The 27522-nt window shown below is 37.5% G+C and overlaps 1 protein-coding gene across 4 annotated transcripts in view; it reads right to left on the reverse strand.

Annotated features, from left to right (window-relative positions):
- The window catches only part of tpst1 (tyrosylprotein sulfotransferase 1), an 81756-nt gene that overhangs the window by 22899 nt on the left and 31335 nt on the right, over positions 1-27522 (reverse strand). For 2 of the 4 annotated variants that reach the window (XM_005157502.6, NM_131403.1), the window contains 1 exon segment: positions 8274-8472. In XM_005157502.6, the coding sequence (XP_005157559.1) occupies positions 8274-8472 (199 nt within the window). 4 annotated transcript variants of the gene reach the window in all.

Consider the following 27522-nt stretch of genomic DNA (forward strand, 5'->3'; position numbering starts at 1 on the left):
CTGAAAAAACACCTGTCTAACCGCTTGCTAATGCAAATTTCTAATCAGCCAATCACAGGGCAGAAAATATATTTAGACATGTGGAAATGTTCAAGACGATCTACTGCAGTTCAAACCGAGCATCAGAATTGGGAAGAAAGGTGATTTAAGTGACTTTGAACGTGGCATAGTTGTTGTTGCCAGATGGCCTGGTCTGAGTATTTCAGAAACTGCTGATCTACTGGGATTTTCATGCACAACCATCTCTAGGGTTTACAGAGAATGGAAAATATCAGTGAGCAGCAGTTATGTGGGCACAAATGCCTTGTTGATGCCAGAGGTCAGAGGAGAATGGCATTGTGTCAACTTTATAACACTTTATAGACTAGTCAAGTTGCCAACGCCTTGTGCAATGTCCTCTATCTGTCAAGTGACATTATTTACATAAAAAGTAAAAATCTGATTCATTTACAACATTTAAATCAACATTTAATTTCAGTTCTCTTTTTTTGTATTTTAACAATATAACAAACAAAATGTAAGTTAAATCGACATGACAGCATCTGTTAAATCTATAGAAATAAGTGCCTGTCATTCTCCCTTTCTTCTGAGATGGGACAATGGGCCAAATCAAAGGTTTCTATGGGCCAACTTTGTTAGTTGTTAAACTGAAAATGTTTAAACCAAATAACACATGGACATTTCTTAAGTAAAATGTCTTTCTTGTCTTTGACCCAAATGTTCAGTTAGCATCCAACATAGCACACTGTGGCCTGTGAAAACACCAACCCAGTCAAATCACAGGCCTACTGACCTATTCTGACAGCGCCGCAATACTTTAACACAGAAGCCCTGAGGTTGATGGATGTTCAAACGGGTTGAAATAAAGCGGCTCATATTCTATGCCTTCTGACGCTCAGCTTGCTTCTCAGACTTCAAAAATAGAGTCGCGCCACAGTTGACAAATTTTACTGCACATGTTCGCCGTTACGGCCTGTCTGTATAGCACACCTTGTGAGCAGATCTCAGATCTTCGCTGTTGTGTGTGTGTCGTACTCCATGTCGGAGGAGGGAGGAGGGAGGCTTAACGACTGATCCATGCAGCTGTGTTTGATCCAGGGGAAATACACATTAATGCGCAGCAGATGTGCTTCTCTCTACGTCTGTCTCTTTCTCTCTTGCTCTCTCTTTCACATGCAGCCTCCAAAAAGATGGAGCAGGCTGTAGAAAGAGTGCCACTACAATAATAGCTTTTCTAAAGAATGCCAAATGAAATCTGGACTGCTGCATGGGGCACAAATGCATGAAAGATGAAATACAATCACAAACAAACATTTAAAGCCACCCCCTCCTCCTCGATTTCTGAGTGAAACATCAAAGATTCATGATTTCACCCATGTGTGTTAAAAACATTTACAGCTTTACAGGATTTGCAAATCGAGTCGCTCGTTTCCAGCAAAAAATGGCTTTGAAGATGGCAGGGTTCTGGACAGAATAACAGCGTGAGCTTTATTCAACAAGAGAAACATATGGAACTGAAAGAGATTGGAGCCAATTGAGTCACTGAGAGTGATATGTCCAAAAAAAGCAGCAATTGCTCAACTAAAAGGAATCTACTGTGTGTGGGAAAGACTGTCATGGCAAGCAAAGCAAAGCTGCTGAACAGTTCAAGGTTGACAATCGCTTCAGACTGTCATCAAGGAGAGGGGGTATTAAAGGGACAGTTCACCCAAAAATTCACTCTCATTTCAATCCAAAACTTACATGACTTCCTTTTGTGGATATTCTGAAGGCCAGTCTTGCCAATATATTGAAAATCATTGAGGTACAACAAAGATCCTGATTGATGCATAACCACACTAGAATAAAAAACTCCAAAAAAGCTTTTTACTGTTGAATTATGTAAAGCATAGGGCTGGGCGATAATGCAAAAAAAATGATCAGGATATTATGTTTCATATCATTCGATATTGGTAATTTTTGAATACTTTTTTAAAATACATTTAGAAATATAAGGATTTTATTTAACCACCTTATTTTATTTTAACAACATTACTAAGGCAAATAGTTTTAATAGTCAAAAACAAAAATATTTAAAATATCTGATCTCTTTATAATAAAATAAACATAAAGTGACGCTGCTCTCTCATTGGCTGTAGGTGATCGCAGATGTTATTTTCAATCAGAACACATTTCACACGACATGATTTGAATTGCCGACAGCTCCAGATATTTAGCATTTCACATATCTCACGGGCATCAGTGACTCAACTGCGAATCTCTCAGATTGCGTCTAAATAATGCAGTCTAAAAAAATGCAGTCTGAACTCTGCATTAAACAATCTTAAAGTTCAAACTTTCGTAGAAAAATAAGTCCAGTAAATTAGAATGAAACCAAAGGTCATAACCATTCGATCTTCATTTATTTATTCCTTAATGGCGCTCTACAGCCGTGTAACTTCTACTTTACATTAGCATGTCTAGCAGTTCAACTTTTTGTGCTATGGTTAGCATCTTCCTCTGCCTTTTGGGTGCTACCAAAGGTTCCTTTGACAGTGCAGAACGTTTCGACGAGATTGTGGGGAAAAAACCTGGAAACATACAGTCCAGCACTTCAAAGTCACACTGCAAAGATTTATGTAAATTTGGCAAGCTGATTGCACTCTGTCCTGTACATGAGACACAGCATGGATTTGATTGACAATGGTGTACAGCCAGTCAGGACGCAGAACACAAAACACTAATCAGGAAGCAGAATATAATACGCTATAAAAAAAAGCATGTCAAATTGCACGAAAAAAAAATAAAAATCAGCGAAACTGAGAGGCAGCGATAAGTGAACAGCGTTATAGTGAAGAACTACTATAAACAAAAAACATTCTCATAATTAGAAAACCACCCTGACAGCAATAAGCATTTAATCATAACCTCTACAAATGTGCATGCTATTAAGTTGTCTATTCATAGCAGCTAGGCCTGTCACGGCATCTAATTTTTGCTGTACAATATACTGCACCAAAATATATTGCGATAAAAGATATTATAGTCATTTTAGGAGCATTTTATGCCACTTATTTTATAATGCCAAAATGACAACTTCATAAATAGCATCATATTGCAAGTACACAACCAAAGAACACATAATATTTTAATCTTAAGAATATTTCATTCATTCATTTATTTTCTTTTCGGCTTAGTCCCTTTATCAATCTAGGGTCGCCACAATGGAATGAACCAGCAACTTATCCAGCATATGTTTTACACAGCGGATGCCCTTCCAGCAGCAACCTTTCTCTGGGAAACATCCATATGCACACATTCACACTCATACACTAACGGACAATTTAGCCAACCCAATTCACCTGTACCCCATGTCTTTGGACTGTGGGGGAAACCGAAGCAACCGGAAGAAACCCACACAAACGCAGAGAGAACATGCAAACTCCACACAGAAACACCAACTGACCCAGCCAAACCAGCAACCTTCTTGCTGTGAGGCGACAGCACAACCTACTGCGCCACCGCGTCACCTAATATTTAATTCAATTGTGGTCCTTTGAACGACTTAATAATTAGGCATAGGAATAAAAAGCATCTGAGGCTGCAATATCTGCTATGAGATCTATTTTTAGTTGTCATGTACCCACTTGAAAATTTACTATAGTAATTTATAGTAAAAACTATAGTGTTTTTTTATCATACTGACAATGACACGTCCAATAGAGATAGAGAGGGTGTACAATAAACTAGAAATAGTTTTTTTTAATGTATGGGCGATATATTTCATCACCAAAAAGGATTGAAGTCATGTCCATGTGTTGTGCGATAAGTCAATGTGAAGATTATTAATAAACTAATTTCAAGAGGATCACATGCTTATGATTGTTCATGTCTGGTCCTGTGTCAGCTTACAATTGATTCACCAATCAGATTATTCTGAACTCACTATAAATAACCAGAGTTTCTTACCTCAGTATTTTTGTCACAAAGAACCCACCCCTCACCCACCCCTTCTCTCCCTCCTTTCTAGATGGGCAACACATCGACTGAGTGATTGGTTGCCTTACAGCAAGAACGTCTCTGGATAAAGTCCCTACTAAACCAGTTGACATTTCTGTGCAGTTTGCTCATTCTCCCCGTGCTCTTGTGAGTTTTCCCCGAGTTCTCTGGCTACCTCACACAGTCAAAAAAACATGCAACCTCATTCTATATCTCTCATTAGCCGTCCCTATATATTTCTTTAGCCAAAAATAAGTCAGGGGAGTTCATCGTGATCTACTTGAGCTTAAACTTCGCTCTGCTAACAGGAGGGAGCCCAGGGCTTGAGGATCTCATAAGCTCAGGGCTCTCCCCCAGGACAGCATGCCAAAGTATGAAATCTTGAAATATTAATTATTTTGACAGGCCATTATTAAAAAAATAAAAAGATTATCAAGTTAATTCTGAATCATACAGCTCTATGAGAGGGTGTGTAAATAATGATAGTTTATTTTTTTTGATTGAACTAACCCTATTTAAAACAATTGCCTTGGATATGGAGATGGTCTGACCACAATCGCATTCCCATGGCAGAGAAAATGCAACTGGGGTGAAGATGTGGCAAAAAAAACCTTGCCCAGCTATGTCACTGCCACTAATATATTTCCAAGGCTGGGAATCTGACACAGCTTTTTCTTTGAACTCTCTGAGCCGGACTGACACATTGATAGAGCATGACACAGACCTCTTCCTGACCTTAAAGGACAAAAAAAAAAGAAAAAGAAAAAGAAAAACGCCACACTCTTCACTGTGACTGTGGCTTACTGCTCAAGTAGCATAAAAACCCTTTCCACCACAGTCAGCACTCTGTTAAGTCATGCAATTTTCCTATACTTTGTTTTGCTTCAACATGTAAAAACACTAACGGAGTAAAGATATATATCTGCCCTGTCACTGTGAACGACGAGACCACCTAACCCTCCTCGAGTGGCACGCTATCCATAATTTAACAGATTCAAGTAGACTATGCTACAACCCAAAATGTTTCCCTCAGGCACGTCTGTGAATCACGGCACCTCAAAACCTGTCAGCTCGAGGAGCACACAGAGCATGGAGCCATTATGATCAATCCTAAAGGCTCTAATGGCCACATTTTATATTCTTTTTTCCATAATTTAGCATATGATTTCATCATTATCCGCTGCAAATGGACAGCAACTGTGAGTGAGTGTGGTGTAATACAGCTGATCTAAGAATGTAGACCATAATTTCTTCATTAAAACGACACATCCAGTCTGAGCGAGAAGAAAAGGACACTTTGAGGTAATATTTCAGAGTTAGCGATGAAAGAAGTAAGCTAGCAGATACAAACTATCAGCATATATTGACTAAATTAGACGTTTCCTTTAGCTTAGCAAACAAGACAAGAGTTGGCGTTGATGGTAATGTAAATATCCATATTCTATACTAATAAAAAGGAATTATACAAACAAATAAAGTGAGATTAATGGGAAGCAATGCTAATGTTAAAATGGTTGTTCAATAGACAAGCTCTGCTTGTAAATGAATGTACATTTGTCAAGCTTTGACAACAGCTGGGTCTATATCCACCAGTGAACCATGAATCATTTATAATCAATAAACTGAGAGAAACGATGATGGAAAGATGGATTCAACACAGTGACTATCAATCTTCGGTTCATTATAAAGAACAATCACTTCATCTTCATACTGCAGGTCTCTCAAACACCAAAATGGCAGATATTCAACTGTAATCATCGTAGATAATGGCCTGTCTTATCTAAGATAAGTGTAGTCAATTAGGCAAAACAAATGATAATTATAAAAATACATAATAATTATATAAACATATATATCTATCTATCTGTCCATCTATCTATCCATCCATCTATCTATCTATCTATCCATCTATCTATCTATCTATCTGTCTGTCTGTCCGTCCGTCTGTCCGTACGTCCATCGTAAAGAAACCAAGAGTTTTAACCCAAAAAATTACCAGTCTGTCTAACTATTGTCTGTTTGTCTGTCTGTCTGTCTGTCTGTCTGTCGTAGAGGAACCAAAAATTTTAACCCAAAAAATGACCAGTCTGTCATTCTGCCTAACTATTGTCTGTCTGTTTGTCTGTCTGTCTGTCTGTCTGTCTGTCTGTGTGTCTGTCTGTGTGTCTGTGTGTCTCTCTGTCTATCTGTCTCTCTGTTACAGAGGAACCAAGAGTTTTAACCAAGCGGCAACCTCCCGCTCTCCCTCGGGAAGCCAATACGGAAGTAACTAAAACTGCAATTCATCGACTCGCCTTGGGGGGCTGGCTCCAGGAAGTGCAGGTCATTTCAGACTGCAATGGGAAGTTGGCTATTTTTACAGCTGATAAAAACATGTTTACAGTCTGGTACAAAAGATGGCGTTGGTGCATTTAGCAATGATTAACCTTCATGACAACTGTGAGGGGGGTGAATTTTTTTATAACTCATCCGTTTCATTTTTATTAAGTTATATTATGTCTGCATAATTAAGGGCGTGGTCACTTGAGTGACAGCTAGGTCTCGCTGCTCGCTGTCTCGTTACCTCAGCTGATTACGGCTAATTAGCCGATGAACTCTGCATATACATCACATTTTTGTGTTGGTTAATGTTTCTTTACACAGTCAATTGCCTTTTGGGATTATGTCCTACAATTATCAGATGATATGGCATGCTGTGTTCACTTTATTGTGCTCACAAACCATTCACGTGGCCTCCGTTTCCCTGGTGAGTGAAATTATATACTTGTATACCATCCTAATAAATGTATTTGTTTTATTTAAGATCATTTATCATTTATAATGTTCTTTAGAGCTGTAATGCACTCCGGAATCTGTCAGATTGATTAGCTGTAGGCTCTAGAACAGTCATCTGAAGTGTTGTCATACAGTGTTATGCTGGATTTCATCAATAGTCTGCATTTACTAACACAGACTATATCTGAAGTGTTTGGACGTATTTCGCGTGTTCCTGCTGTAGAAAAACGTCATAAGAACAATACTTTGTGGCTCAATGTATTACAGCAGTGTTCTTAAAAGTCTAAACACTTTATTGATATAGTGTACATCCAAGCACATGTGGTCAGAACACAAATGAATCGCAGGTAATGAAGTATTAAGCGTTTCTCCCAAAGAAAAGTCTGTCTGCCAGGTCCAACCAAAATGCCAGCAGCTCCGCTCACTCTACGCCTCTTTGCCCTTGTTTGGTATCCCGCCATGGGTGCTATGACGCGCGAACAAAATGGCAACGGTTGGCCGTGCCTACTTGTGGCTTCTTTTGCACTCTTCAGAAACCTATGGGTGACGTCACGGATACTACGTCCATATATTTTACAGTCCATGGTTTTAACCCCAGAAATTACCAGTCTGTCAGTCTGTCTATCTATTGTCTGTCTGTCTGTCTGTCTGTCTGTCTGTCTGTCTGTCTGTCTGTCTGTCTGTCTGTCTGTCTGTCGTAGAGGAACCAACAGTTTTAACCCAAAAAATGACCAGTCTGTCATTCTGCCTAACTATTGTCTGTCTGTTTGTTTCTCTGTCTGTCTGTCTGTCTGTCTGTCTATCTATCATTTTAATAATAGGCTTCATAATGTTAACTGAAAATGTAAAAATGCAGTAATTTTTTTAAAAATAAGGACACACACACACGTTTGTTTTTGTGAAAAGTGGGAACATTACATAGATTTCCATTCATTTTATACGATCCAAACTGTATATTGTATTGCCCTATTTTTAATATTTTTTTAATTGAGAAATATAATGTAAACTGCCCAGTTCAGTTCTAACTCAAAATGTATTGAACCCAATGAACTGAATGTATTTTGATAAACATGGTTTCAAAATCAGTTACAAAATACACAGAAAAACCCAGTGGAGCGGTAATGGATCATACACACACACACACACACACAGATTGTCCAATCTGCATACTGTAAATGCTCTGCATTATTCCCAGAGGTGCAAATCACACCTAAGTACCCATTTCACACATGGAGCTGCTCATCCCTGCAGGATATGTGCAATGTAAATGGCTTTTAATTCTCAGATTAGAAAGTCAAAATAAGCACAAAACACAAAAACTAAGTGATACCAAATCCTCTGATCCCAGTCTCAGAACGTAAAGCCTAGCTCGAGGACCACTTTTAACCCAATATGTCAAACGTGTGATCTAATAATAGCAGCGAAATGATTTAGTAGCAGATGAAGGAAAATGAGGTCGAGATGCTTTAAGGTACAACAGAAATAAGTCATCACAGAAGTTATTTTGTGACTATGCTCACCCTTCTGGTGTTGTCCAGGACTAGGGGGTCGGGCCGGCCGTAGTTAGGAGGGTTGGCGTGGGGATCATAGCCGAGCCTGGCCAGCATGGGGGCGATGACAGCCATGTCCCGCTGCACATCCAGAGGGATTTTGCCCACCCACTTAGATAAGGCCTCCACGTTGACAGGCTTGATCACCTGGTCTGTAGATCTCTCGACCCTGCAGAGCAAAAGTTGTGTGTTAATAGTAGAACAGCGAAAATAAATTGTCTTGGTAGTCCTATTATTAGAGCACTGAAGTGACCTATCACTGATTTTTCCACTGCTTTGACTAGTAGATACTTCTAGATCCTGTAGAAAAAAAAATTTACTCAATTGTCAGGCTGTAACAAATGATTATGTTGATAATCATAAATCCAATAGTTATAAGAATGACTAATTGACCAATTGTTGTTTATTCCATCAGTTAGGCCTTTGGATTTCTCTACACTGTATAAAAAAGGAATTGTGTCAGTGATCTGATAACAAACGATCTTCTTAATAATCAATTAAGCTAGGATTATTATTGAATAATGATTATTAGAGTACTCAAGTGACTAATCATTGATTAATCCACCAGTTAGGCTGCAACAATTTATTATCTAAATAATGGTTTATTCTTATGATTACTAGTGTAATTAAGCAACTTATTGTCGATTATGGCATCAGTCAGGCTTGTAAATTGGCTGTTACAACAGATTATTTTAAAAATCAATTAATCTAACCTTATTAGATTGATAAATCAATTACTCATTGTTAATTCCATTTAATCAGTTTAATCTGAAATGACTGCAGGTAGTCAGTAGGTTTTACTGGATATTCAGCTTTTCAAATTAGCACAAAAACAAACAAAATGGTCATCTTCCCCAGCCTTCAATTCTGTCAATTTTGATTCATTGAAGACGACAATGACTACGACTACAACGATGACTATTACTACGACGAATACTACTACTATTACTAATAATACGAGTAATACTACAACTAAGACTATGACCACTACTACTACAACAATTATGATGATGAGTACTAAGACTACTACTACAGCGACGATGACTATGATTACTACTACACCAACTACTACTACGACAACGACTACGAAGACTATACCTACTACTACGGGAACTACTAATACTACGACAATGATGACAACTACTTCTACTAATACTACGGTGATGACAACAACTACAACTACAACTACAACAACAACTACTACTACTACTACTACGACAACAACAATGACTAAGACTACGACTACCATTACTTTGACTATGACAATGACTACTACTACTACTGCGAAGATGATGACTACTATGACTACTATTACTACTACTACTACAATGACGACTACAACTACTGCTACAACGACAATGATGAATACTACTACTTACTACTACTGTGACTACTACTACTACGACGACTACGACTACTGCGACAACAATGACAACTACTACCACGGCGACAACAACTACTTTGACAATGAGGACGAATACTACTACTACTACTACTATGACTATACTACAACGATGACGACGAGTACGACTAGACTACTATGATGATGACTACTACTACTACAACGATGACTACGACAACTACTACTGCTACGACAACGACTACGACTACTACTGTGACTACTACTATGACGACTACTACGACTATTACTTTACTACTACTAAGATTACTACGACTACTACGACTTCTATTACGATTACAACTACTACTACTGTGACGATGACTACGACTAATAAAACGATGAATACTACTATTACTACTACGATGACTACGAATACTACTAGTACTACTAGTATTAGTACGACGGCTACAACAACTACTACTTCTACTACTGTTTAATCACCTTCTTCATCCTCCATTCTTGTTTGTTCTTTTTTTAATCAATTATCCTCATATTATCGTTATTGTATCACACACACAAACAAACACACAAACAAACATATGCACGTGTTGGCTGCCTGTATTTCATTTGTTACCAGTAAACTGTAGCACTTAGTACATAAAAAGTTTTTAAATATTTCAGCTTTCATTTTTGTAACTGTTAATTTTGAATTAACCCTAACCTAAATGCAGGTGCTGACCAGAGATTAAATTAGCAGCATGTGTTGAGTGCTTGTGTTCATGCACGCTGTTAAATAGTGTACTGCATATGACTGTGTATAAAAAGATGCACACTTTAGGTTTTACAGTCTTACCACAGAGGTCTAATTGGGCCTAATTAGATCACACAGCTAGGCTGTGGGAAATGCTGCAAATAAACGGCCTTTCATTCCCCAAGATCGTCCTCCAAATGCATCACTTTTCATATTCCACACACCACCCTTGTATATGATTAAGCTACAGTGACACAGATTGATGTTTCTGGATTTGCTAATCTAGACGTATATGTTTCAGCACAACCTGGCAGAGCTTCAACAGCTTTATGCTGATGTAAAATAACTTAGCGGTTTTACTGAACCCCAATAAATAATTATAGTCTAGTTTTTACTGCATCCCATAGAGCACGTCCCACTTTCTAACAGCAAAATCTGCTAAATAAGCTTCTTCTATCATAAAATGTGTGTGGACTCAAATTTGTAGAGATATTAAAAATGAATCAGGCATTATGTCACACCCTGGGTAAATTATTCATATGTCTGAGATGAAATATTTACAAAGCCATGGATAATCCAGCCCTTCATTTTTTTTATTTAGAAAGAACACATAGGAGTGGCTTCTGTGTAAGAAGGAAATTGTTTACCTCTTATATTTACAAAGAGATCAGATGAACCCTTTTTCCAAGAAACCTGGAAAATGTGCAGGGCGCTCATCATTGTTCTATTATTATAGCAAATGGGAACAACAAATATTGGGTCAATCTAATAAAGCCTGACATGAACATGTGTAGGTCATATTACTTCTTAAAATTCAAATGCAGTGTGCACTGTTATTTTTCTTGACAATACATTAAGCATACTACTCTACCCACACACACACTGATTATCAGGATTCAATCCAATTTCTAGTGTGTTCTAATGTGTGTTCTAGTTTAATTTTCAATAAAGGTCCCATGAAATCAAATAGATGTTAGTATCAGTACTGTTCATTTTTAAGAGATCGATAAGCTAGTGTGCTCCAAAACAGTGACAAAATTCATGTTTAAAAGATATAAAACTGATGTAAACATGTAAAACTTGTAGTTTGCCACATCTGCCAACAGGTATATGGAGCAATGATTATTTTCACTTCACCTCAATATACTGTTTCTCATGAAATCTTGACTAAATAAATGCTCTTTAGTTTCAGACATGTGCCACCCCATTTAAGACCCTTTTCATTTGCTTTTCAATTGAAGCACTTGAGCTCAATCACTCTCAATGGCAAAGCATTGATAAAAACAATACGCTATTGGCTGCTTTAAAAATAGGGGAGGAGCTACACTATATCCCACCTTCTCTTCATGTTTCAGTTAAGATTGCATTATACATCAGGGGAAAAAATGCACATTTCAAAGCACTTCACGGGACACGGGAATGTGTTGTGTCTTGTTTGACTTGTACATAGCTTATTAACACAATTGCATTTTACAGTACAATTAAGAAGAATAATATAATATAATATAATATAATATAATATAATATAATATAATATAATATAATATAATATAATATATAATATAATATAATATAAACTTCTGGTCATAAATATAATAAATGTTACTCTGCAAAATAAGTAAATATATAAAATATATAAAAGAAAAAAACGGCAATGTGTTTTTCAAGCCAAAACATGTTTTTTTTCATATATTTTTGCTTTTGTTCTTGATTTCAAGTACCTTCTGTAGTGGTACAGTTTCCACAGATCCCACCTGACATATTTCCATATAAGTAAAGTGTCTTCTACTGTATAATCACCACATTACAAGTTTATTCATTCTTTTTTTCATTCTCTTCTCTGGGAAAAATGACTTAAGCTGAAGTCTTGTCGAAGAGTCACTGAGGCCATGTTCCCTGTTTTATTATTTCTTCCCTCATAGAAGGACTGCCTCCAGATGGGAAACAGATTACTAATGCTCAATCTCTTTCTTCAGCCAAGACACAGGGGATTGTCAGCTCCACTGCCGGCCCACATCAGAGAGCTGTGTGGATCCACTGCAAAACACCTTCAGCCTATAATCCCTCAAAACATCAAACAATGACACCAAACCAGCAACAAGACTCGAGCTGGCACACTTAGGAGTGTGAGTGTGTCTTTATGTGCACATGTCAAACCAAGTAAATGACCCAACCTGCCTCTTTAAACAGCACTAACAGAGTCGTGACAGCACAGCACAGCACTTCTTATAAAATAATCGTAAAGTCCAGGGTTATTAAGGTAGCTAAAATTATCAAATAAAACATGTTGCTTGAAAGTAAGAAAAAGTAAACTAAGATCAACTGTTAAAGGTCCAGGGAAGGTTTTTTTTTAGATTTCAGTATGTTAGTTTTAAGGATATCTAACAGCTACTGTGCTCCAATTGACACAATTTGCATGCAGAAGATATAAACCTGATCCTTGCTTTTCACATCACCTCATACTTAAGTTTCTCATTAAATATTGTCCAATTAAAGGCTCTCTATTATCTGACATTCCCCGCCCCCTTCAAAAACGCTTCTCGTTTACTTTTCATCTGATGTGCTTGAGGATTGAGCTCGACCAGCTGTGGTAAAAACCAAACGCTATTGGCAGTTTTTTTCAAAAATAGGAGGAGCTACTTTAAGTCCCGCCCTCTCATTGTGTTTCAGTTGAGATTATGCCAAATGATGAATAACAGAAACACACTTCACTGCAACCTTTAAACGAATTATTTTAGCTGTAATTGTCAAGAAAACATAATTTTTTTTTATTTGTTTGTTATAAAATAAATCAAACCAAAACTAAAATCACACCTATAGTCGTACATAAACAGACAATTCTGGAAAATAATCATAAAATTATTAAAAACTTAGCAAAAACTCAAATATAAGCAGTAATCAAAGTGTACCTGACTTTGACTGACATTGTCAAAACTACATTGTGGAGATATAAAATAATAAATCATGGCAAAGCTAGCTCTAAATAAACATTATAAACATGTCTCACTTTACACTCACAAAATATTTCTGTGAAGTGAATGTAGGCTGTGGAGGCAACTGTTCTAATTAATGAATGAATTGGAGAAATTGGTGGGGGTGGGGGATGGATCAGACATTTTAAAAAGTAAGTAGTTTGTGGAGAAGTGCTTACTGGAGATGCGAATCGTTTCAAATGTTTCAGTCGATTTGGTGAACTAGTTCAACTGGTTCACTTAGAAGATCTGGGTAAAAAGAACAATTCGTTTGCGATCAGGATCACTAATACAAAAATAAAACACATAATTTAGTACAAATGTGTTAAATAAATACAAGTATCTCCTCTGGTCGTATTTAATTCTGTCACTGTGCTGCTGTCATGTCCTCTCATTGTTTTTGTCGCGGAAATGGCATCAGGATTACAGACTCTTCCAAATGCATACAGTGGGCTTGCATTAAATACATTTACATAGATAAAAACGAATGATGTTTTTGCTAAACTTTTAGTTAGTTTCCGTTATACAGTTACAATACAGTTTAAGTTAGTTCTAGTTAAAAAAAAAAAAAAAAAAACTCTCGTTTTTATTTTTATTTCAGTTAACAAAAATGTTTTTAAATTTTGGATTTAATTTTTACATTTGTTTTCGTTACCTATAATAACCTTGGGTGTCAATATTTCAACTTATCATGCAATATGTATAAATGAACATCATTATTTGTGGTGGTTTGATATACTAAAACAATTATTTTTTACAAATTAAAATTATTCTCATGTTAATTTTTACAAAACAATTGTTATAACCGTACTAGTGGTTTATAAAATTTATATAATGTTGGTTATTTCTGTGAATATAAGCAGCAGCTTGGAAAGAAATCACGTGTAACAAAATCTAAGATCTGTGAAACCTGTGAAACGATCAGTTCTCATCCCCTTAGTCATGCCTTGCGAGAAGAAATCTCAGCGCTACAAACAGAGTTTGAAGGGAACTTGAGCCTTTTAGCAGATTTTTCTCATTGTCAAACAGAAACACTGTACTGTAAAAAAGCAGAAAAAAGAATGACCCCTTTAATGAAAACAAACAAAAAAAGAAAGATTTGAGGTAATACCAAGATAATAACAAACATCTAAAAATGTTGAAATGTAAAACGTCGAGTCCTTTTCTTCCTGGAATGCATGAACAACAGCGGCCCGTGAGTTATTGAATTCACCTTCCCATCACACACCCTCCCCGACCTCAGCCTCAGCGTTAGAGACCTGCTTCTCTCCCCAGGCACCACAAAGTCCATTTATACTGGCAAGCTGCTCTGCTGTACATTTCATTGTTCAACTCCCTGGCTGATGCAGTCCTTCACTTCTCTAATCCATTTACATTGGAATTGCACTTGGGCTGCAACATGATTAATAGATTTACTGCTTCCCAGGACAGAGAGGACTGTTTTCTTTCTTTGCCGCAGTTACTTTCTTCAGTGGAAAAACTCAAAAAATCGTTCATTGAAAAGCAGAAAAATGCAAGCGCACACACACGTAAACGCAGATAGGAGGAAAAGACATTTCTGACAGCCTGGCAGTGGATGCGTCATGCCATTCTCTAGAAAATAACATCCTCTGTTCGCCAGTTGCTATGGCCAACACATGCCAAAAACACACAGTCAGCCTGCACTCACACTAACTGGTATGAATCCCTATTATGATACATAACTGACACACACTTAAGGTGAGATTTGCATCTGTAAGCTTTGTAAGAGAACGGATTTAAGATGACCGACAACAGTAGGATGAGGTGGCAGTAGAACAGAGGATCATAATTTGATTTAGCCATAAATGATTACCATAATATCTATTTTTTGTTTGATTTATTTCAGGATATGGTGATTAATTTTAGGATTTAATGAATCACATGAATCCATTTCCAAATTTAAACTCAATTGCAAACAGATTATTAATAGTTGGTGTAAAAATACACCTCAATAATTCAAAGATGATATAAAAAAACTAAAAATAAGATCCGCATTTCTGTAATTCAAGTATTAATTGTAATCAACGTATTGATGACAAATCTATCATGGGTCTATCTATAAACCAAATAAATAAAATGTTAATATAAAAATTGTCTCTTAATTCCTTGAGTTGTATTTACAAAATATAGACGTACAACTGAAATATAAAAATAGATATAAAAATAGGTTCTCTTTTGTTATGTTTGACTTGCTTAGCAAGCAACACTTGATGTGAAGCTATTAGTAGTACTACAATATCAACAACTACAATTACATTGTAAAACTCAAAAAGTTACTCAAACTGTGAGGAAACTGACTGCAACAAACCATTTAAGTTCAAAAGCTAATCCTAATGAGTACTGTGAACTTAATACATTGAGTAAAATAAGCACTTTGAGCACAGTAAAACCCAATAAATGAAGAGGACTCAAAGCAGCTGAGTACTGTAAAACCCAATAAGTTAAGGCAACTCAAAAAAAAATGTTTGAGGAAATTGATTGCAACAAACCATTAGATTTAAAAAAGCAATCTATGTGAGTACTGTGAACTTACTTCATTTAAGGTGAAGTAATGAGGTATTTACTTAACTCATTACTTTCAACACTGAGTTCGAAACTCTTTTTAAATTAGTAAAATTAACTTTCAGTCAATTTTGGGTTAACTACAATCATTTCATTTGATAAAGTTGACTGTTTGGTTTTACAGTGTAGCAAATGATACATGAAAATGTAATTTTAGCATAATAACAACTTGGCACTAATAAAACACACTTCTCCTTAAAGGGATAGATCACCTGAAAACAAATATTCTGTCATTATTTACACACACTTTCAGTTTCTTTCTTCTGTTAAGCACAAAAGAAGATATTTTGAAGAAAGCTGAAAACCTGTAACCATTGACTTCAATAATAGAAAAACATATACCATGGAAGTCAATGGTTACATGTTTCCAACTTTCTTCAAAATATCTATTCTTAGGTTTGGATCAACTTGAGGATGAGTAATGATAAGTACATTTTCATCTTTGGGTGAACTATTCCGTAATATTAGAAAGCTTTAATTAGGGCTGCAGAATATATCCTTTCAGCATCGATATCGCAATGTGCAATAGTCATATCGCAAGATATTCAATGTTGAGTCTAAAATATAGTTGAAAAGGAGCTACAGAACATGTGATTTGTAGAGTCACTGCTTTATCATTTGAATTATTATGCGTTATTTCTTTTGAAGGTGAAAATAACACAATATTTTTACTTGATGTAATGATTGTTCGATATTTGGACTAGAAACGAGACAATGCCAATGTAAAAAAAAAAACTTCTTTTTTTGTGTTGTTTTTATTGCACCTGAATAATGTTAGACTCCCCAGAAAACTGCAAAATAGAGCTATTCATTCATTGTGAAAATGTATTCATATTGCAATATCCAATACATTGCAGGCCTAACTTTAAAGGTCACCTACAATAAAAATCATATTTTGTAAGCTGTTTGGACAGAACTGTGTGTAAGTATAGTGTGTTCAGTCATATTGGGGTGATATAAAGACAATAAGTGTCTTTTTTTTAAATTTTCTAATAGGATCCAAATCCCTCCCATTTGAGGCAGATCGTAACGTGACATAGGAGTGTGGTTTTCCCGCCAACCGAATTGATAGACAGCCGCGCATTAACATGTCTCCGTAGTAACACGTATTATCATATAAGGATGTGCACAAAGCAACTGGGATTAAAAGATCTGTTTAGCTCTCTATGATCATCAATCATCATTAAATGTGAGTTTTCTTAAAAACAGTGTGTGTTTGTAATAAATTACAGCTATTTAACTGTATTTACTTTATCACTACAGTCGCATGTCTGTAAAATTACAAAAGATACTTTAATCTTGTTTTGTGGATGTTAAATCAGGATTATTTTGTACAATAATATAACAAATATTAATTTGTTAATAGTGCATATTAAAGTGTATCCTGTTACAGTGCAAAGTTAAATGTGTGTTTGTGTGTCCGCTGTCTGTGTGCGTGCGTGAATTTTGTAGCGACATTGTGTGTGACTCATGGTTGCAGAAAGGCTTGAATAAACTCCACAACAAATACATCAAATAATCACTGGTAAAGTTCTTACTGTAGTATTTCTCACAAACTTTACGTGAGATCTGCTTCTTTCATGTCTGTCATTGTGCTGTTTATCTGATGCAGCCGAGCCGGATATTGAGGGATACTCTGATGCTGTGTTCACACCAGACGCGGAAAAAGTGTCAAGCGTGAGTGATTTACATGTTAAGTCAATGCAAAGGTGCGAATAGACATACTGCGGCGCGAATTGCGCCAATGGCGCAGTGTAAATGGCGTGATATGCGTGAAGAGCGCAACCCGAATTAAACGTTTTGCGCGCTTGACTCTTAACGCGTAACCTGTTTGAGTTGGAAAATCTGAACTTCAGCGGATATTCGCGCCACGTTAACCAATCAGGAGCTTTCTCTTATGGGGGCATGATTGTGACGTAGGCCTTGTTGTTGGTGTCCCGGGGGAAACCCTCCAGCCAACACCGACAACATTTTATCAAACTGGGATTGGCTCAGTCAGAAGCACCGCTGAAAGCCTCCATCATCTAGTTTAAGTTAAGAGTAGATAAGCTCACAGAGCTGGGCGCACCTCTGAAAGGATCTAGTGGACTCAGCCACTGCTCCAAACGTATCAATGCTGTTTTTCAGCCTTCATAAAAGCACATAAACAAACATTTTCTCAATAAAACCCATGTTAGCCATTTAGCAACGAAGCTACAATCACTGAGCAGACAGAAGCCCTGCTCATGACGCGAATCCGTGACTGTTCTGAAGCAAATTTGACACGCGGATTATGGGGATTTTGACAAATAAAGCGGATTGTGACACGCGAATGGAGCGAGTAAACTCAAATATTATCTGCGTGTGCCACGAATGGTGTGAACACAGAATGACAGGCACGTGGGAATGGTGGGCAGGGAGAACTAGTATCAAAGGCACGGGCAACAAAAGGTATAATAAATAATATGATGGGTGTTTTGAGCTGAAACTTTACAGACACATTCTGGAGACATTAAAACTTGAAAAAGGATTAAATAGGAGCCCTTTAATGTACACAATCAATAACACAACCTTAATTTTAAATAAATCTTGCCATAAAAATGTCTTTGCATTACACCAATTTCCTCGTTTTATTTTTGGTCTTTTTGCCACTTCATTTTCCAAAAAAGGTGTAAAAATGATGAAAGGAACAAAAAAGGACACAATGGGAGCCAGAATTGAACTCACATCGCCCACATGTGTACGAGCACACGTGCCAGCCGCTAGACCATGTCTCAGCCGAACGACACATTTAATCAAGAACAACTTTCTCATAATCCCACATTTCCCATAGAAGCTGGAGTATATTGAATGTTTGTTCTCCGCCCACGGCCCATATGTACAGTAACTGCTCCAACAGCAACACAAATCACTGCGCTGTCTATAAGCAGCCGGGTTAGAGAGATGAAAGAGATCATTTAACACGGCTACTGCCACATCCTTTACTCGACAGCAGCAGCTATATGACAGCAGAAGCCACATATATCACGTAGAGAGTGGACTTTTTTGCATCTTTCAAACAAACATGCTGGCCTTTTCTCGCCTTGTTGCAAGTACACAAACACACGCATTTGTAAGGTCATGCGGAGCTTTCCTTCTGGAGGAGCGGCTTAATGGTCTCTGGCTGTTTGTCAATTATTCATGGAGGGTGCTGGAGCTTTTTGCATGGCGGTGCAGTAGTAAAGCCAAATAACAAAGCCCTGAGCTACATGGGCTGCTCGTGCTAATGGTCAGGTCTCTGCCGCTAGTCGCTTAAACTGTGCATTCAAAATTAATGTTAATGTCTGGTGGCCCATACATCGGTCAGAGAGAGTCATAGGTGGTGAGCCGCTGATCAATAGCTCAAAAAAACAAAACAAACAGATAGAGACCCAGCACTAACAAACCTAAGTGCATAAAGCTGCTCCCCTGGCAGGTGTTGCGGGCCAAATTTAATGGACTTGAATTTGTACATGCCCTATGGGATGAAGGGTGGGTTTAGTGTTTATCATCAGCCATTAGGGCCCTAAAGGCTCCCATCTGCCTAAAATCATATCAGTGCCTTCTCCGAAATGAGCTATGGTGGTTTTGTTCGCCTCAAGGGCCAGAGGAACCACGAAAGCTTGAGCTTGCATACTTTTTTTCAGATGCCTCCAAGGAGAGCAGAGGCGCCTGTTTGGTCGAGTCCTGTAGCTGAACTCCTCTGACGATCTGAAGAGAGGTGTTTTTGCATCTAAGTAATCAAATATTCATGCATATGATGTGTGCACAATGCTAATGCGGAGTGTGTGAGGCCTATAGAGCACCTGTTACAAAGCAGATTTATCATTGACTAGTTTAGATCAAACTACCTTTCCCACTATTTAATATGCTGGTGAAAATAAAATAGGCATTTTAAACCATATCATAGTTTTTATGACCAAAGGGGTCAGTCACACAAAGGGGTCTACAATAATGTCATAATGTCATAATGTCGTATTGCATGGCTGGTTAAAAACACACGCAAGCGCAGGTTGCCAGATTGATGACATCAACAGGAGTAAGCCTGACTATTATGGATGTAACGGTATCAGAATTTCACGGTACGGTAATACCTCGGTATGAATGTCACGGTACGGTATTTATTAAATCATTTACAGGAAAAAACAAAACTTATGAAAATACTCCAAAAAAGTGCCAAAAGTGTCAATGACATACAAATTAGCCATCTATCTGTAAGCTTTGAAACAGGAACTTCAATTTTAATAACAAAAAATTATTAAACCATGTAAAAAAATAAAGTTTCAATTTAGTATTGTTGAAAACTCATCACATTCAACATTTAATCACACTCAGCCCATCTACCCAGATGAGAGCTCTGCTAGTCGGACTTCTCATCAAGCATCTCCCGCTGGATCTAATCTCACTATATTTATTAAACGGGATATTTCATTTATCTTGTTGTCTTTATCTAACGACATATTCCCTGACTTTGGGCATTGGAATCTATTACTTGTTCTCAGGTAACGTGTTTTGGCTGAGCGCAAAGATAAGTTAATGATTAATGTAACCACGTACATTCTGTATATTGACTGATCGCCTTTATTTGCTATAATGTAAAAACTTATTGTATGTTATACTTTTAAAATGGCCATTATCGATTCTTAAAACTGATATTCAGCAAAAGAGAGGCTGTGTTTCGTATTTTCACTGAAATTGAAAGGAGGCAGTTGTTATCGGCTCCGTTTTGTTATAAATATCCACACAGTGAAGATGACGCTCATATATGCAGCACGGCGCCTCAACATTTCTGCTGTCTAAGTTGCTAATATTAAAATGAAAATAGGCAGTTCCTTAAATCATGTTTACATTTTATTGTTGAGAAAGTGAAACAACGAAGCCAGGGTGATGTGAATGAAGTTATAAAGTACACTGTTCCCTTTGAAGATTTACCCGTGTCCTCGGTATAATCTGCTTTTCCATATCAAACTGAGAAGAAGAGACTGCAGCCTTGATCAAACTTGCGAAGTCTGAACTTACACGGAGATAATGCAGGACTGAAATGTGCGTGTAAAGCAGGTCGCACACCAGAAGCGACGCTCGGCGGCGCGCCGCGCAGCGCCACGTATTTTAGAATTCTAATCATAGGTTTCTATCAGGATACACACACCGGCGCCGCAAGTCGGCGGCTGTCGGCGGCGCCCGGCGACGGCTCAGGACGCAGTTCATTTTTCAGCCGCGCCACAGAGCGCCATCTGATTAGTTTCATGTTAAATATCATTCGAATGTGCGCGTCTGGTGTGCAATACTTTAATCTGTCATGTACGCGCCGTGTCGCGGCGCCGAGCGGCGCTTCTGGTGTGCGACCTGCTTTAGAGTTTTCCAGCTCTTTTCATCCCCGCTTCTAGCAGCACACTCCATTTCCGCATTACTGGATCTGTAGCAACAACAGACCGCAAGGGATGATGGTCAAGCATGGGCTGATGGCAATTGTAGTTTTCGTTACCTCCCGTTCGCTTCATTCGCCTGAGCAAATTTTCTCAGAAGACCTATAGTTTTACCGAGTCATGCGACTTCGGTAATATCGAAAAAAATTAATATTGCGGTATGACGGTATTTACAATACCGTTACATCCCTACTGACTATGAAGCCTAAAGAATTTAAAACGTGTTCTAAATAAAAGCAACAGCACGCAATAGAAGAATTATTTATTATATTAAAAGAAGTTTTTGTTCTAACCATCACCTGAAATTGTATATTTTAGTTATGGTTTCTATTTCTTGCAGTAGGACAACAGGACAAACTGACAATGATCACCTCACATGTGCTTATTTAGTATTGATGCTAACAGTATGAGTTTGAATGCCATTTTACATAATATTTATTGCCATACTACTGAAAGCAGCAACAGAAAGTTCACCTCAGATTAGAGATCTGCGCGGGACTGTAATTTTAACCGGACTTGACAGCTCCAGCAATATATTCGGTCATTGTTCACCCGCTGCATGACTCGCCCGTTTTCTACCCTATCAAACTGTACCCACTAAATTTAGATCCGGTTTTCATGTTAAAATTGGGCACTACTAAAAGAGAGAGATAACAGATAAAAGTGTAGGCTGTGCAAGGATCGTAAGCTAAAAGTCAGTTTTGTTTGCCCCTTTGTGATGGGAAATGAGTGCCGCATGACGCGCTGTGAGGTTTGTGGCTGGTGAGGCACTGACTCTTTCAAAGTCAGATTTACAAACATATCCACTCAATATATTTGACAACTACCGATGGTCTTTCATATATCATATCACCATTATTTCTATACATATTGGGCCACAGAAGAATGTATAGCGATTAAATAGGCCTCCCAAAAAACACCCAGGTGGATGTTACAGTCCAATTAGCCTATTAGAAGCGACACACACACAGGAGCACACACTCTTTCTCTCGATAGCGCTATATAGTTAGGCCGCCCGCTCCTGTTCAAATTACACCAGAGTTCCTTTATGCTACAGTGTTTTATTTGGAAGTTTATGGAATGCAGACCTCTACCTCAGATCTTGAAAATAAAATAAGTCGTTTGAAATTTAACTATTATGACTCGGTACAAGCAAGACATATCAGTGATTCAACATCTGTATTTAATAATGTTAAAATTCAATGTATTTGTACTGTATAATGTAGAAGTTTAGAATGTATTGATTAAATTATAAACCTTACCATTTTGCTGGAGTGCAGTATATGCACTATTCTGTGCTTCTGAATGGCTGTATTTGATTTTCGTCTGATGCAAATAGTCAATTTGCTTATCACTGTGTATCTCATCATGTAGCATGTTGTTAGGGCACGGGGGTTACAATGTAACCTGCTCACCTAATGTTTATGTTCGTAAAATTCAAGTTATTTGCTAATTAATAACCACCTCATGAGGAACTCTGAATCTGTGTCTCATTTTGGAGTCTGCTACTGTCCATCACAGATGCATACTTTGAGAGCCTTCATGACTAAAAGAATGAAATGCACGTTTTTTTTTTTACCAAGGCAACCTGCAGTGCTGAAATATAATTGGCTAAACTTGCATTAGGCATGTTAAAGAGACCAATCAAAGACAGACGTTAACTGACTAACAGAATAATTAAAGCAGAATAATGGACTTCAGCATTGTTTTTCAGATAAACAGGAATGTTCACTTAGCATGTTGTTAAGCATCTGCAAACATATTATGTATTTTTATGCTTTAGAAATGTCAAAAACATACATACAGCACCTTTAACTCATTCATTAATTTATTTTCTTTTCGGCTTAGTCCCTTTATTAATCAGGGGTCGCCACAGCAGAATGAACCGCCAACTTTTCCAACAGGGAGAACATGCAAGCTCTACACAGAAACGCTAACTGACCCAGCCGAGGCTCAAACCAGCAACCTTCTTGCTGTGAGGCGACAGCACTACCTACTGCGCCACTGCGTTGCCTGGACCTTTAACTATGTTTTAATGTTATCAATAAAATATTAAATATTTTAAGTAACATCCCACAGACAACTGTTGTTTTTACCTAAACATCAGCAGATGAGTGTGATCAAAATGTGATATTGATTGATTTTAAACAATAGTTTTCACTCAAGTTTGAGCAAGCAACATTTTGAACACAAAGCCAGAGTAAAACAGTGCATCTCGGAGCAAAACTATTTTGTTCCTAAAGTAATCAGTGTTTGTATGAACGGAGTGAGCTAATGAAACAAAGCAGTCATTTGTTTAGTTTCTAAATGAATCATCTGTTTTTGAATGAATGCTTTGAGTAAGTCGATGACATACTGCCACTTACTCTGGTTTTTAGAGCCAGATTTACTCATCTATGACAGGCCTAAAGGCTTGTGCACTGTGGGACCATTTTCACTCGCACTTATCATCAGTATTTTTTTCCCAGAGATGTTTTTCAGCATTCATACCAAAGTAATTTTCATTGGCAATGGACCTTTTTTACATTTCCAGCTTCCTCAGTAGCGGAAGTCATCATAGTTGGGTAAACTTAGAGCGCAATGAATGGGAGAGTACAACAAATCATTTTTTTTACAATTCTATTTGCCGAAATAATAAAAGAAAAACTCCACAGTGGTGTTATCAAGACTTTCAGAAAAAGGAAAAAAATGTGTGAGACTGATAACGGCAGCCAGAAGAGAGAAAAACGTCACATTTACTGTCCTGCCAAGAGACGCTGCATTACAAATGCCTCACATAATTGGTAATTTGCTTTTTGTACATTGATGCAAAGATGATATAATACATATGTACATACATATAAATGTTTAAACATTTTTTTTTTTAATTTTAAATTTTAAAAACTTTCAAGGATTTAAGATTATGATGACTCTTAAACTTGTTAAGGTCTTGTAAAGGGTCCATAAGCAGAGTAAACGTGCAAAATCACTCCCTGAAATTACATGGTACTTACTGAAAGCCAGAAATACCCCTGTACACATGTTGGCACTGCATAAGAAGTCACCATCATCCTTTATTCGGTATTTATCACATAAGCGCATGAGCATCCCTGCTATACAGCACACAAGCACCTAGCTAAATTTGAGGAAAAAGTTACAAGCCATGAAAGAAAATGAAATGAAATTTACGATCAAATACTATGTAATCTGCAATTCCAGTGTGTTCAGCTAGACAGGTTTGGGCTTGAGCGCCACCAAGTCATGTTTTACTGTAACTTCAACAGCTCAAGGCACATGAATAAAATTGCCAAACTTACTGATTGGCCAGTTTTTAACACGGCACGTCAAACGAACAAAAAAACAAAAAACAGCGTCATTTTTAAATGCAGCTTTGACACCTGCTGTTTTGTGTGTTGGTCTGTAAACTCACATTGGTGCCCTTTGTTTAGACACAAGACAAGGCATTAAACATCAGGGATAAGTGTGAGTAAAAGGGCCAAAACATGCCAAGGGGCCAATATAATTTAATTATCGCAATCAAACAAATTCCCCTAAAATAAAGAGATTTTATTCTTGTCAATATCACACTACTCCTTTCATTCCCTCGACTTCTATTCAAACGCTGAAACTGAAGCTGGAAAAGTGAGCTCATGCAAAGTTATTTCACACTTCACTGCATTCCAAAATTCAGGTTAGCTGAACTCTGACCTGTGAATTCATATCATGTAAAGGCATGAGCCCAACAAAAGACACATTCAGAGCACATTTTCTTCATTAAAACAATGCCTACTTTGAAACTGTACTTTTTGAATTATCCAAGTACTTTATAATGAATTGTATCCATTCAATTTCTGCATGCGCAGAACTGTGACCCAAAGCTTGACCCAAAATATACTTACATTTTTGACACAATAGCATATCGTGATGACACAGCCAAAGGCATAGCTTTCCAAAGTTTACTCCATGTTGCATGAACACAGGTGCTGAGCATATGAGTACTATAAACTTCTAACTTTGCTAAATGTCTTAACAATTTCTTACTATAAGCTAAGGGCAATAAAAGTTCTCTGTCTTCCTCAAACACCTCAGAATAGAATTTTCTGTTATTGCAAATTGGTGTAATTTGAGTGCTAGTTGTTTGGATGAACCAAGGCTCTAGAGCAGTGGTCCTTAACCACCGATCTACGGAGCGTTACTGATCCATGGATCAATTGGTAACGGATCGCAAAAGAAATCATTAATCATTTCCATTTTATTTAATATCTGAGTCTGAATGATCTTTTATTCTGAAAAATCCTTTATTTTGAAAAACTAACTGTATTCTCTCGGTTACATCTCGATCACTTGAGCACGCCAAATTTAACCCACAAGCAGAAAAATTAGCAAAAAACAGACGTCTTTGGAAAGTTTCTTTGCTAGGGGGAAAAGGCCCAGTGAAGGACCCACGAAATCCCAAGGAATAGATCCGCAACCTATTTGTCAACAAACCAGGTTCATCCACCATGTCTGTGCAAAAAGGTCAACTGCTGGAGATCGCAAATGACGGCAGCCTTTTAGGGGCCGTTTGCATATTGTGTCTCTTCTAGAGTTTGCACAAGTTTGTTATTTCCAATGGAGGTGCACAAAACTGATTGATCAGCTTCAGCTTGTATGGAATATACACATTTCAGTAGACTGATTATCTCATACCAACACAGAACACCCAAATATTGCAATGCTTTGTAATTTTCTCCATAAATAAAACTTGTATTAGAGACAGCAATGTTTTGTCAGCTAGTCATCCTCTGAAAAAACGGTTGATAGTCACCTAGCAACCTAACAACCACACCCCACAATTTTTACATAGTACAAAATGTTAAAATTAATGTCATACGCTGAACATGCTAATGGAAATAAAGCTTTATTATTTTGTCTTTTTTTTAATGGATAGATCTTGCCTTTCAGCAAGAAGTTAGGGTTCTTATGCAAAAAAAGTTTGGTGACCACTGGGTTAAATGGTCAATACGAGCATCCCTAGTTTAAACCAGAGATAGTGAGAGCGGTAGTAATTTATTGTTCTTGTAGAATTGTGCTTTAAATAAAGAACTTTAAGTTGACCAGATAATTAATCATTTACAAGTCTATATTGCCTATATGGATAGCATTTTTTAAACTGCTGGGTTAAATGTGAAAAAAATGGGTGCACCTAACTTTTGTTCTGGTGCACCTTAGAAAAAGTTTTGGGCGCACAAGTGCAACAGCGTATAGTATGTATATTATTTACATTGTGTTGCATATGCATGCTAGCAAAACCCGTAGTATACTTTGACTTTAACCTTTAAACAGGAATGATACTAAATGAACCACCAAAATGTTGATGTGATGTCACATGAAAGTTTGTGAGCCTCTGTTCTTTTGAATTGAGTCTTAATAATGAATCAACTGATCTGAACGATTGATTCAAAAAGCATAATGATCCAGTATTCAGCCAGCTTACTGACTGAATAATCTAGTTGCAGTGATTAATAGCTCACTGGAGGCGAAGACTGTCATTGATTAAAAATGTTAATTCCTAACTCCTTTTCTTTATGAAACTTGACAGCCTCAGTTAACATTATACTCCGAAGAAATGCCTAGGACAGCATAAATAAAGTACATATAATATGAAACATGTCAATCATGATGTATCTGCAATAAGCTGCATATAATGTCCTCTGCTTTAATGAACATTAGCTTTAATACCAAATCTATGGAGACAGTGTGGTGAAGAACGCACATGCTACTGTCTGGACATGAGAAGACAAGATCCATCCATCTGTCCTCCATCTCTCTCTCCTGAGGGACAGTTTAGGATATAAGTCTCTGAAGCTCACTGTCACCGAGCCGTGACACACAGCAGTACTGCTCACTTAGCCTTCATTAAGGATTTTTATGTTTATCCAAAGCAGCCAGCCGGCTCTTCAGCGAGCCCACAGAAGGACAAGGACAGGCACCATGTCAGTTGAAGGGCTCTAGTTAATTTAGCAGAGCCTGGATGGGACTCACTGGAGCAGACATGAGGAGCACTCAAGTCTTGCCCCGGGACACATGGGATATGGGTGCAGAACAGCAGTAAAATTCCTGTTGAAGGCACCACAGATCCTCCAGTGAGATTCTTCCTACAGCCCTACATAAATCTTCAGAAATCCCC

This window comes from Danio rerio, chromosome 15, assembly GCF_049306965.1.
Source record: "Danio rerio strain Tuebingen ecotype United States chromosome 15, GRCz12tu, whole genome shotgun sequence".
NCBI classification, from domain to species: domain Eukaryota; kingdom Metazoa; phylum Chordata; class Actinopteri; order Cypriniformes; family Danionidae; genus Danio; species Danio rerio.